The sequence below is a fragment of the Rattus norvegicus genome, chromosome X (genome assembly GCF_021556685.1).
Source record: "Rattus norvegicus strain SHRSP/BbbUtx chromosome X, alternate assembly SHRSP_T2T, whole genome shotgun sequence".
In the NCBI taxonomy this organism is placed as follows: domain Eukaryota; kingdom Metazoa; phylum Chordata; class Mammalia; order Rodentia; family Muridae; genus Rattus; species Rattus norvegicus.
Window position 1 is genome coordinate 67,229,823 of NC_141554.1, and position 13,486 is coordinate 67,243,308.

The 13,486-nt window shown below is 41.0% G+C and overlaps 1 protein-coding gene and 1 long non-coding RNA gene across 5 annotated transcripts in view; both read left to right on the forward strand.

The window, feature by feature from the left end:
* Positions 1-8,135, forward strand: part of Apoo (apolipoprotein O) — a 102,296-nt gene extending 94,161 nt beyond the window's left edge. For all 4 annotated transcript variants that reach the window (XM_087600336.1, XM_087600337.1, XM_087600335.1 and 1 more), the window contains 2 exon segments: positions 4,645-4,710; positions 7,887-8,135. In XM_087600336.1, coding sequence (XP_087456462.1) covers positions 4,645-4,680 — 36 coding nt within the window. In that variant the 3' untranslated portion in view covers positions 4,681-4,710; positions 7,887-8,135.
* A 4,759-nt stretch (positions 8,136-12,894) lies between these two features.
* The window catches only part of LOC108349225 (uncharacterized), a 30,035-nt gene continuing 29,443 nt past the window's right edge, over positions 12,895-13,486 (forward strand). Inside the window, exon 1 of the long non-coding RNA XR_015646980.1 lies at positions 12,895-13,035. This is a non-coding gene — a long non-coding RNA (uncharacterized LOC108349225). The remainder of the gene's footprint in view (positions 13,036-13,486) is intronic.

Consider the following 13,486-nt stretch of genomic DNA (forward strand, 5'->3'; position numbering starts at 1 on the left):
CAGACAGGAACAGTTACGGGTCAGAGCTTTGACTGTGGGATATCAACCCCATCCCTCACTCGATGCCCTGTCTTTCTGCTGGAGGTGGGGTCAGTAAGTTCCCTTTCACCACTGTAGGGCCTTTCATCTAGGGTCCCCCCCCTCCTTTGAGACCCGAGAGTCTCTCCCAGGTCTCTGGTACATTCTAGAGGGTCCTCCCAACCTCCTTCCTCCCAAGGTTGCCTGTTTCCATTCTTTCTGCTGGCCCTCAGGGCTTCAGTCCTTTTCCCCCATCTAATTCCAGATCATGTTCCCCTCTTCCCCACCCCCAACCCCTTTCCCTCCCCTGTCCCTCCCTCCTTCCCCCCTTGTGGTTGCTTTCTTCTCCATCCCAAGTGGGACTGAGGCATCTTCACTTGGGCCCTTCAGCTTGTTGACCTTTTTGAGTTCTGTAGACTGTATCTTGGGTATTCTGTACTTTTTGCCCATTATCTGCTGATTAGTGTGTACATATTGTGCATGTCCTTTTGGGTCTGAGTTACCTCACTCAGGATGATATTTTCTAGTTCCATCCATTTTCCTATAAAACTCAGGATGTCCTTCTTAATAGCTGAGTAATATTCCATTGTGTAATGAACCACATTTTCTGTATCCATTCTTCTGTTGTGGTACATCTGGGTTGTTTCCAGTTTCTGGCTATCACAAATAAGACAAGCGTTGTTCTTGTTGATCTCCTTCCTCTTACCTTTCTCTCATCTCCCTAGCTCCTCTTTTAGCCTTTTTTTCTCCAAACAGTAACCCCCCCTTATTTAATATCAGATATATTTTAGTACCCCCTCCCTTCTCTCTCAAGACCTCTTTTTCCCCTCTTGTGGTTCACTTTCTAGTTTCATACCTACACCCATACCCACACAGACATGTATATGTACATTAAAATCTAGGAGCCACATGTGAAAGACATACAGTATTTGTCTTTCCTAGCCTGGCTTATTTTGCTTAATAAGTTATATCCATTTTCTGCAAACATAATTCTTTCTGCAAATATAAAAATTAATTATTCATAAGCCAACAACTAAGGATACATACCACATTTTCTTTGTCTCTTCATCTACTACAGGCATTTAAGCTGATTCCATTTATTAGCTACTTTTTATTTAAAAGAAGTGACCTATCGTATAGTGTAGGTCATATTCATTTCGGTTAGTTTAGACTGCTCTTCACTTAGGAGTCTGTCAGACAAATTTTATCACCCTCTTCCTACAGGGTCACCCTCTTCCTCAGCTTCCTTAAGGTGCCCCTCATCAGGTACTTGATCTCAGTAACTAATGCAGCCAGTCAAGCAGTGGAAGAAATGCATTCTCATTTTATAAGTAAGGAAATTGCCTGGTGGAGGAGTTAGGTAATTGCTGGAAATAGTTCAGGACGTCTCTCTGTTTCTCTGTCTCTATCTCTGTCTCTGTCTCTGTCTCTCTGTCTCTCTCTCTCTCTCTCCTGAGTGTGTGTGTGTGTGTATGTGTATGTATGTATGTGTGTGTGTGTGTGTGTGTGTGTGTGTGTGTGTGTGTGTGTGTGTGCAAGAGTGGAGTCCCGAGGACAATGCCATTCCTCCAGTGGTGTCCATCTCGTTTCTTTTATTTGTTTTGTTTTAATTTGGGACTGGGTTCCTCACTGACCTGGGACTTTCCAAGTAGGCTAGTCTGGCTGTCCTCTGAGCAACCTCCCCACTTTTGAGATTACAAGTACAAGCCACCATGCCTGTACGTTTTTTTAAATATGGGGTTTGGGAATCAAACTCACAAATTCAGGCCTCACAGGAAGCTGTATCTAGACCTAGGACTCTCACATTTCAGGAGAATGCATTTCTTCCACTGCTTGACTGGCTGCATTACTTACTGAGATCAAGTACCTGATGAGGGGCACCTTAAGGCAGGGAGGATTTATTTTGGGTCTTGATTTGAGGTATAGTCAGTCCATCATGGTTGGAAAAGCTTGGTGATGGAAATGGCTGTCAGTTGTGACTCCTCATTTCCTCACATCTCAACAGAACAGGAAACAGAGAACAGGGAATGCTGGTGGTCTACTCACTTTCTGCTTTATGTTTAGTCTGGAACCTGAGACCATGCCCGTGGGATGATGACCTACTCAGGGTAGGTCTTCCTTCCTCAATTAAACCTCTCTGGAAACACTCTTACACATACCTGTTTTTCCTCAGTGATTCCAAATCAGTTAAGTTGACAATAAAGATTAACCATCACACTGGCAACCCCCCTTTACATACGTGCATAGTAATTAGGAACCACTGTTTTGATTTTTTAAAAAATGGTTTCAGTTGTGGTAACAAATTATCATTTGTGTTCATAGACATGGTAAGGATATGTTGAAAAAATATGTATTAAAATTAGATTATAGGGAAGATTATTATTTTTTAAGAAAGTTTTCTCTGAAAATGCAAACAGTTTTGGCCTTTGAGAATGTTGTTTCCTTTCAGATTATGGTGCTGTCTCAAGACAGCTCTTAATTTGTAATGCGGTCGTGAGTGGGCAGACCCAGTATTTTTGTAGTGAGATTTGAAGTGTTTTGTAGTGAGATTCTGATTGGTTTTGCTCTAAGTGATATGTATTTAAACACAACCACATTCTTGGCAACAGAGTTGTTTTTCTCATTCAGTACACTGGAATGCTTCGCCTCCCTATTTTCTTCATATGAATGATTTTTTTTAATAGTTGTAAATTTGCCATCTTCTTTATTTTTGAGGTTGAGAGACAGGTAGATATAGACAGCAGAATATTTAAGAATATCATTGGATATACTTGGCAATTAGTAAGTTAATTGAAATGCAAATGCATGTAGTTAGGTGGGAAACCACATTGCTTTTATGGCAGACCAAGTAGTCAGCTATGGTTTTCTTACTTTTGTAACCTTCTTTTCATGTCCTTTTAAATAAATGAATCACTCACCCAAACTTCCTCTTTTGAGACTGTATGTTGAGCTGACTGGCCATAAGCTCACAGTCTTTCTTCTCCTACTTCTTAAGTGCTTGGATTAGAGGTTTGTAATACCATGCTTGGTCCTAGTCCTCACCAGACCCCACATTTCTATGTCATTGCTTTGTTTATTCAGCAAACATTGGAATGCTGGGGGGGGGTCCTAGAGCTAGTATGTACTCAGGAGGATTATGAAACTCATAAGTCATTCTGAGACTCAAACATAAAGAAAATAATACAAATCAGAAGGAAGATGGGAATAGTGAAAGTCAATCAAAGTTCTAATATCACCTAAATTGAAGGGCAAGAGCATCCTGAGAAAAGGATGAATGAGTATTTTGCCAGGCAAAAGTTGAGATTGACTATTCTAGGGGAAGGAGTACATTTTTACCAAAATGGATTCTCACAAACAACCTGGCAAGCTTGAGTAACAGCAGAAGGGCCCAGTGGTCTGTGGTGAGGTATGTGTTCACATGTGTGTACATTCGGGGCAGGGCTGTGGTGAGGAGTGACCATTCTGGAAAGGAGCAGCACTAGTACTAGGTCTTGTAGAATTCCGTGTGTCAGACTTCTGCATTTTATGTTCAACCACCACACAATGCATATGGTCTTGTTCCCCGGAACTCTGTTATAAAGCGACGTGGTATGTAGATAGAGTGGCCATATAACTATATTGTCATCCAAACTAGGATACTCTTGTGAATAAGAGAGGGCAGAGTTAATTATGTTGGTATAATGGGAATAAAGCAATACACAGAACAGTTCTGAACCACCCAATAGACTTTACAATTGTCTAGAAGCCATGTTCCTGCTTTCTCATCCCCTCTTCACCCATGAGTACTGATGAGAGAGAGAGAGGGGGGGGGGAGGCCACCAGGGACCCCTGCACTAAGTCTAATCCACAGAAGCACAGTCTCACGGCCTGTCCAGCTGCAACCTAGAGTTCTTCAGACTGCCAGTTCCTGAGTTTCCATCTTTGATATCTAAGGAGATCTTATTAATAGAATTTCAGAATTTAAGTCTTAAAAATATACAGGACAGGAAAACCTTGACTAGCACATGAATTTTCCTTACTGGAAACTTTTCTACACTTCTCAAGGATGATATGACCTAATTATATGTTCCAATGGTGGTCAGGCAGAAACAGTGTGGCCCAATTTAAACCTCTCAGAGAGAGTATGTTTAATGATGTGGCCCTTGTGGAAAATGCAAGAAGCTTTCTTATGTCTGTCAAGCCCTCTACAGCAGTGATAGTAGCATGCAGTAATAAATCTGTCTTCTAGGAACTAGGAAATCTTTTCACTATTCATTTGATTTTGTTTTTATGAAATCAGCTGTTTGGCTGAATTTATAGAATAAGAATTACTGAATTTTTTCTGTTCCCTGTGCAAAAGTTACTTTCCACAACAGGGCACTGATGGAAACTGACTAATCCTTTCAGCTAACTGAGAAATAGGTCATTCTTTCTGATTACCACCTTTAACACCTCTAACTGCAACCCCAGCTAAGAATTTGGTATCTCCCAGGCCTTTCTTTGACACCCTTCCTCAATAAAATGGCTTGACCATCTCCCAAGAAAATAATATTTCATATTTCTATTCTGCCGAATACTGAAGACACTTTGCATTGTTTCACTATTTCTTTTCAACTTGTATTAATGCTCTCAATTTTGTTTTACAAGCCAGGAAATGTGAAGAGTTCACCTGGAAATAAATAGAAAACTCTACGCTCTACCCATTATAATCAGGTAAAGAATAAAAACAACAATAACAACTACAACAAAAACTCTGAAATAATTTACTACAAATTAGCTAATCATAACATTTTCTTCTTGATGTGGAAACATAAAGGTCATTTTTATTGTCTTTAATTTCTGGCTTTGTGTGCTATGGCTTATTTAATTGTGTTTCTTTCTGAGAAGTACCAGGGTTTTTAGATAAGCTAGAACCAGACAGATTAGAAACTCAGTATAATTTCTTTTGGTCTTATGTTCAATGTACTATTTTTTTAAGTTTTTTATTAGATATATTTCTTTACTTACATTTGAAATGTTATTCCCCTTCCCCTTCCTGGTTTCCTGTCTATAAGCCCCCAGTAGTTCTCTGCTGTTATACAAATAATTTGATAACTGACAACAAGATCTTGTTGTTAAAAGGCAGAGGCCCAGGCTCCACACCAGAATCAGCATTTCTGAAGATATAGCAACAGAAGGGAGAATAGAAAGTGAATTTCCAGAGAGCCATACAAGTCCTTTAGAGACTTAACATAGAATGTGTTGACATTTCTCTATAGGGGTAAGATCTAACGAAGAAAAAGTAGATATCCATTTCAGTGTTGAGAGATATTCCAAACCAGGTTTCAGCTCACTGTCGTTATTGGTGGGTGTAGTTTTTAATAATAAAAGCAACAGGGGGCTAGATAGATGGCCTGGTCAACAAATTGCTTGCTATGGAAGCAGGAGGACCCAAATCTGGATTCCCAGCACCCACGTAAAAAGCTAGGTATGGTGGCCTGTGCCTATAATCCCAGCACTGGGGAGGAGGAGGTGGATAGATTCTTAAAGGATGATGGGTGGTTAATCTGGCCAAACCAGTGAGCCCCAGGTCCATTGAGCAACCCTGTCTCAAAATTAAGGTAGAAAGTGATTCATGAAGATAGGCAAGGTCAACCTCTGGCCAACAGGTACATGTGCAGCTGCATGCACACATGTGAGAACCCATACATATACATTCATACTGTGCACAAGTAAAATAAAAACACTGCATGTTGGTTGTAGCTATCTGTTTGGAAGGTAGGGATAGAACCTGGGGCTTTGCACATGGTAGACAAGCACTCTATCTCTGACTATACCCCAGCCCTAACTAAACATTTAAAAAACTTGCCTGTTCATTATTCCTTCCCCAGAGATAGTTTCTGTTCCTCATTTGGTACATTAGACATTTTAGTATCTATGTACTTAAATATATAGTATACATTTCCATACTTTTGATTTTCTGACAAAATGAGATCATTTTCTTTATATCATTCTAAGAGTATAGAGAAAACTCCCTGAAGGTATATATAATTTTATCATCATACCAAAAGGAGCTAACAGTAATTCCTTAAGACCCTTTAATACTACTATATAGCTTCTTCTGTTTGTCTCAGCAATACCTCTATTGTTTTTGAGACACAGCCTTATGATGTGGTCCATGCAGGTCTTGGACTTGAGATCCTTCTGCCTCAGCTTCCTAACTGCTGGGGATATAGCCACACTGGTCTGCCAGTAGGAACTTTGTACTTGGTGTATTTGAAGCAGGCCTCAAACTGTTTCTCACAGTTTAGTGAATAAGTCTCTTAATTGTCTTTTAAATGTAGTATTTTCCTGTTCATTTATTCATTGAAAAACTTGACAGGTTTGGTCTTCAATTTGTCATGGTGTCTAAATTTATCCATTTAGTGTGAGCGCCACAATTTTCTTCATTCCTTCTTCTCTGTATTTCCTGTATAGTGACAGTTGGATGTAAAGGCTTGATCAGATTTAGCCTCCAGTTTTTGATAAAATACCTCATAGACAGCACTGTTTACGTGTGTTGAAGAAATGAATGGAGTTATTTCTTCAGCTTAATTTCCTTTGTATATTCTCTGTCGGTATTTTTAGATCCATTTGCCCCTTCTTTATTGATGTAGTAGTTCCTAGTCTATACTTTTACCATAGCTTACTTTTAAAAAAATTTTTATTTTTAATTCATTTTCTCATATGTTAACCCAACTGCAGTTTTCCCTCCCTCTTCTCCCAGTCCCTCCTTGCTAACTCCTCTCCCCATCCATGCCTTCTCCATTTCCCTTCAGAAAAGGCCAGGCCTCCCAGGGATATCAGCCAAACATGGCACCCACTCACAAGAAGAGAGAGCTACATAGCTATAACATATATGCAGAAGGCCTAGGTCAGGCTGCCAGATTTTCAGTTCAATCTCAGCGAGCCCTTATGAGTTCAGGTTTGTTGATTCTGTAGGTTTTCTTGTGGTGCCCTTGACTTTTCTGGCTTCTTCCCCTTCTTTCTCAGGACTCACAGAGTTCTGCTAATGGTTGGCTTGTCTCTACATCTGTTTCCATCAGTCCTAGGTGGAACCTGTCTGCACCATTGCTTACTTAATCCTTGTTAATACAGGTTGTTTTCAGTGTTTAACAAAAGGCTAAATATATTAATTCTTAGAGAGGCAAAAAAGGTTAATAAACCAAGAGAGAACAATTAGCTAGTTGTTTGGTTTCTAAAAGAACTTTTGATTTTATATTAAAAGATCAAGTGAACAGTCAATTACTTCTAATAGTCACTGGCTTCTAAGATATTGGGCTATATGCTCAGTTCTAGAGAATTTGCTTAATGTGTGAGACCCTGGGCTTAATTCCCAACACACAAAAATATTTATAAACTTGCAGTTGTGGAGCACGTTCCTCAAATATGAAGGAAAAGACAATGTGGAGATTAAGCTTGGCTGTGATGGCTGCGTTTGTGTGTTTCATTCCTGGGAGGAAGGATATGAGGTAAAGGAAGGCGTGAGGAAAGACATGCAGCTGACTGAGGCTGATGGAATTCCATTCTCCTGCTCATACATGCACGTCTGCCTTGGACTGCAGAGGGCAGGAGGGCATAGCATTTGCTGTGCCATCCAGGCATGTGCTTGGCATTATCCACCTACCTCAGTATGCCTGGGTGCTCAGCCAGGAAAGTCTGAACGCACTGTGAATGGAGCACATCCTCACTTGGTTCCCTCATCTGCAGCATCTGCAGTGTTCCCAAACTCATCCGCTTTATGGCGATGAAATAGTAATGTAAAAAAATATTGTTTATTTAAGTCTAAATACATTTCAAAATGCATAATTTTAGAGTCATTTTTATGTTCCTGGGTACACTTAACTTACATTTTTCTTTCTTTCTTTTAGTTATAGGTAAACATTGGAAACTCCAGACAGTAACTCAGTATTTCTACAGACAAATGGCAGAATCAGTATTGGATATAGTAAACTGGCTTTCATCAGGAAAAACATTAAGCCTTTTTGCCGGTTTGGGTGATGCCATATTACAGGCCAACTAATCTGCAATCTTTCACGTGGAAATAATGTACAAGCCTTAGAACTCCTCATTCTTATATCACTATTTATGTATATAATTAAAGTCCAGATTCCAACAAAGCTGGCCTGCTTTCTTTACTACTATGAGTAAGAGTTTAAGTGAGCGTCTCCAGTGCTTATCCATATGGTTTATGTGTATACATGGTTATTGTGAGAGGCTCATTTCTCTTGTGTATGTTTATATCTGCATGCACATATATGTAGTATATGATGGATGTGTATGCATGACTGTGTGTGTTAAGGATGATATTTATTTGATTTTTAAAAACTTTTTATTAGATATATTTCTTTACTTACATTTAAAGTGTTATTCCCCTTCCCGGTTTCCTGTCCATAAGCCCCCATCCCCTCCCCTCCCCATCTCCCATATGGGTATTTGCCCATACATCCCCCTTACTGCACCCCCCATATTCCCCTGCACTGGGGGTCCAGCCTTGGCAGGACCCAGGGCTTCCCCTTCCACTGGTGCTCTTACTAGGATATTCATTGCTACCTATGAGGTCAGAGTCCAGGGTCAGTCCATGTTTAGTCTTTAGGTAGTGGCTTAGTCCCTGGAAGCTCTGGTTGCTTGGCATTGTTGTACTTTTGGGGTCTCGAGCCCCTTCAAGCTCTTCCAGTTCTTTCTCTGATTCCTTCAACGGGGGTCCCGTTCTCAGTTCAGTGGTTTGCTGCTGGCATTCGCCTCTGTATTTGCTGTATTCTGGCTGTGTCTCTCAGGAGAGATCTACATCTGGCTCCTGTCGGTCTGCACTTCTTTGCTTCATCCATCTTGTCTATATGGGTGGCTGTATATGTATGGGCCACATGTAGGGCAGGCTCTGAATGGGTGTTCCTTCAGTCTCTGTTTTAATCTTTGCCTCTCTCTTCCCTGCCAAGGGTGTTCTTATTCCCCTTTTAAAGAAGGAGTGAAGCGTTCACATTTTGGTCATCCTTCTTGAGTTTCATGTGTTCTATGCATCTAGGGTAATTCAAGCATTTGGGCTAATATCCACTTATCAATGAGTGCATACCATGTGTGTTTTTCTCTGATTGGGTTACCTCACTCAGGATGATATTTTCCAGTTCCATCCATTTGCCTATGAATTTCATAAAGTCATTGTTTTTGATAGCTGAGTAATATTCCATTGTGTAGATGTACCACATTTTCTGTATCCATTGAGAGATATTAAGGAATAGTGATTGTCGCTTCCTGTTATTTTCATTGTTAGAGGTGGAATTATGTTTGTTTGTCTCTCTTTTGGTTTCGTTGCAAGAAAATTATATTCTTGCTTTCTCTATGGTGTAAGTTCTCTATGGTGTTGGAGTTTTCAATCTATTATCCTTTGTAGGGCTGGATTTGTAGAAAGATATTGTGTAAATTTTGTTTTGTCATGGAATATCTTGGTTTTTCCATCTATGTTAATTGAGAGTTTTGCTGGATATAGTAGCCTGGGCTGGTATTTGTGTTCTCTTAGGGTCTGTATGACATCTGTCCAGGATTTTCTGGCTTTCATAGTCTCTGGTGAGAAGTCTGGTGTGATTCTGATAGGTCTGCCTTTATATGTCACTTGACATTTTTCCCTTACTGCTTTTAATATTCTTTCTTTCTTTTGTGCATTTGGTGTTTTAACTATTATGTGACGGGAGGAATTTCTCTTTTGGTCCAATCTATTTGGAGTTCTGTAGACTTCTTGTATGTTTATGGGCATCTCTTTCTTTAGATTAGGGAAGTTTTCTTACATAATTTTGTTGAAGATATTTACTGGCCCTTTAAGTTGGGAGTCTTCACTCTCTTCTATACCTATTATCCTTAGGTTTGATCTTCTCATTGAGTCCTGGATTTCCTGTATGTTTTGGACCAGTAGCTTTTTCTGCTTTACATTGTCTTTGACAGTTGAGTCGATGATTTCTATGGAATCTTCTGCTCCTGAGATTCTCTCTTCTATCTCTTGTATTCTGTTGGTGAAGCTTGTATCTACAGCTCCTTGTCTCTTCCTTAAGTTTTCTATATCCAGGGTTGTCTCCCTTTGTCCTTTCTTTATTCTTTCTATTTCCATTTTCAAACCGTTCACCTGTTTGATTGTTTTCCTGTAATTCTTTCATGGATTTTTGTGCTTCCTCTCTAAGGGCTTCTACTTGTTTTCTTGTGTTTTCCTGCATTTCTCTAAGGGAGTTCTTTATGTCTTCCTTAAGTCCTCCATCATTATCTAAAAATGTGACTTAAATCTAAATCTTGCTTTTCTGGTGTGTTTGGATATCCAGTATTTTCTTTGGTGGGAGAACTGGGCTCTGATGATGCCGAGTAGTCTTGGTTTCTGTTGATTAGGTTCCTGTGCTTGCCTCTAGCCATTGGGTTGTCTCTGGTGTTTGCTTGTTTTGCTGTTTCTGAGAGTGACTTGACCCTGCTGTAGGCCTCAGTGTCAGCATTCCTGTAGAACTGTTTTCCTGTTTTCTTTCAGCCTTTCCTGAGAACAGGTGCTCTGATTTCAGTTGTGTCTCCACTCCTGGAGACTGTCTTCCAGCTCTAGGTGTGGGCAGAAATCAAAGGGTCCTGCCTCTGATTGCTCCTCGGTCCTTGCACCCAGGGTGCACAGTTGGCACTATGCGGTTCTCTCTTGGGTCTGGGCTGTGGGCAGAGGGTATTCTCCTCTGACTTCTCAGAAGTATCCACACTTCTGAGGGTCCAGCTCTCTTCCCCATGGGATTTGGGTGCAAGGAGCTGTTTGACCACTTCAGTCCTGGGCACAGACCAGAACCACGAGAACCACGGCTGTCTGTTCCTATATCCCTGTGTCCAGAGGCACTGTGCAGTTTCCCCTTGGACTGGGGCTGGACCGAGGTGTGCAGAGGTGGCAGTCTGTCCTGCAGTCTCAGAATGTCTGCACTCCTGGGTGTTCAGCTCTCTTACCCGTGGGATTTGGGTGCAGGGAACTGTGGGATGTTATCAGTTGACTTCCGGGCAGAGCGACAAAGAGGAAGTGCCCTGACCCAGAGGACTTCTACCTCTATGTATCCTGAATCCATCAGGCTGGTCACTTGGTAGCAGAAAAGTGGGCCTTTCCTCTGCTCTCAGATGTGGCTGCGCTACTGGAGACTGTCTTCCAGCTCTAGGCACTAGGCATGGGCAGGAATCAAAGAGTCCTGCCCCTGATTGCTCCTAGGTCCTTGCACCCTGAGGGCATAGGTGGCACTATGTGATTCCCTCTTGGGTCTGGACTGTGGGCAGAGGGTATTCTCCTCTGACTTCTCAGGAGTATCCACACTTCTGAGGGTCCAGCTCTCTCTGCTACGTGATTTGGGTGCAGGGAGCTGTTTGGCCAGTTCACTTTGGTCCTGGGTGCAGACCAGAACCGCGGGTACTGGCGGCTGTCTGTTCCTATATCCCTGTGTCAAGAGGCACTGTGTAGTTTCCCCTTGGACCAGGGATGTGGGCCAAAGTGTGCAGAGGTGGCAATCTGTCCTGCGGTCACAGAATGTCTGCCTACTCTTTGATTTTTTAAGGGTTAGCTTCATTTTATTTGCCTCACTTTGAGATCTTTTTGTTTGCTTGGTTATTTTTGAAGTTGTATATTAATTACACCATTTCTTGCTTCCCTTTCCTCCCTCCAAACATTCAAATCTACCCCTCCCTATTCTCTTTTACATTTATGTTCTCTTTTGCCATCAATCGTTATTGCACATATATATGTATGTTCAGAGTGAACAGGGGATGTTCCTTGTATGTATGTTTTCAGGGCTGACATTATGGCACTGGATAGACAGTTGGTGAGGTCTTCCCTGGCAGTATTTGCTCTTTAGGTTATCACCAGTTGGCAGGCAGCAGACTGGACCCTACAACCGAGAAGTGATGAGAGGAGCTTAGAGATGATGCCACAGAAACCAATGAAGGAACAAGACTCAACTGTGGTAGTTTGAATGTGGTCCCCCTTGGGTCATATATTTAAATGCTTTGTCTCTAGTGAATGGAACTATTTGTGAAAGATTAAGAGGTGTGGCCTTGTTGGAGGAAGTGTGTCACTGGGGTTGGGCTTTGAAGTTTCAAAAGCCTATGTCAGACTGTCTTACTTATTTTCTCTGCCTGTGGATCAGGATATAAAGCTCTTAACTACTGCTCTGCTGCTATGCCTGTCTGTTTCAGTTCCTTCTCCAGCACCATGCCTGCCTGCACACTGCTATGCTTCCCACCTTGATGCTAATGGACTAAATCTCCAAACCGTAAGCCAGCCCCCAGTTAAATGCTTTCTTTTATAGGGTTACCTTGGTCTTAGTATCTCTTCACAGCAGTAGAACAATAACTAAGACACTAACACCTTCAGAAATTAGAAACAATGACCCTTATTGTGTTATTTGCTTCCTAGTTTGTAGGTCTTCCAGCTCTTGAATGCCAGGGAGAAATGCAAAAGGAAGTAGTGTATGTTCAGATCTGGGGGGGGGGGGCATGGATGCTGCTGCTATGTGTACTGGCTTCCTGTCTGTGCCTTCCTCTTTTGTGGTTCCTTAGTGCCCAGCTTATGGAACTCTGAATTTCCAGGGTGAGTGTGACTTGTCATCTAACCTAGAAAGTTGGCAAGTATACAGCATGTGAAAAGGAATGTAAAATTTCCAAATTTCAATCTTATTCTTATTTAATATCAAATACTTTTAATAGAGCCAAGTGACAGGAACAGTTCTGACATTGTTATCATGAGCAAATTTGACTCTATAAGAATTCCCCTAGTCACTCAGAAGCCTTCTTTTTCTTCTATGCCAAAGTACTTTTGTATTAATGGACTATACATTACTAATAGTCTGCAAGTACTTAAGCTATGCCAAAATTACAACAATGTTTTTGTTATTTTAGGCTTTCTTCATTTGGCTTGTCTGTCACCTCTACCGAATAGATTCCACAAGTTTCTTCACTGAGATTACTTGATTTACATATACCTCAGCATTCTTTGGTGATTATTTATCAATAGATACCTGAGTGTCTCCTAACTGTAAGGTATGACTTTCCACAGCTATCTTTTCAGTCATGACTGAAATTGCTTTAAGGCTTACCTTCTCTGTGGGGTATAGGATTGAGTATTACCGAGATGTTTCCTGGTAGTACATGATCCGTGTTTAGTACTGCAGAAAAGTTACCTCTCAACCAGGATAGATCACACAGTTTTATAGAGATGCAAGTGCCAAGAGCAAATACATGTCAGTGCATTTGTGTATTGATGTGAGTTACTTATGAGGGAGGTCACATATTAGGACATACATGTTCACATGTGTGCAGACATATGTCTTGACAAATGTGTGTGCTTACATGTATTTAGTTATAAGCATGGTCACATGTCAGCATGTATGTACATTTTGATACCTGTGTAAGTTCTAAGCCTGGTCATGTTGCACATAGGGAAATTCCAAATTTGGTCATATGTTGACACATATGTACATTTTAATGTGTG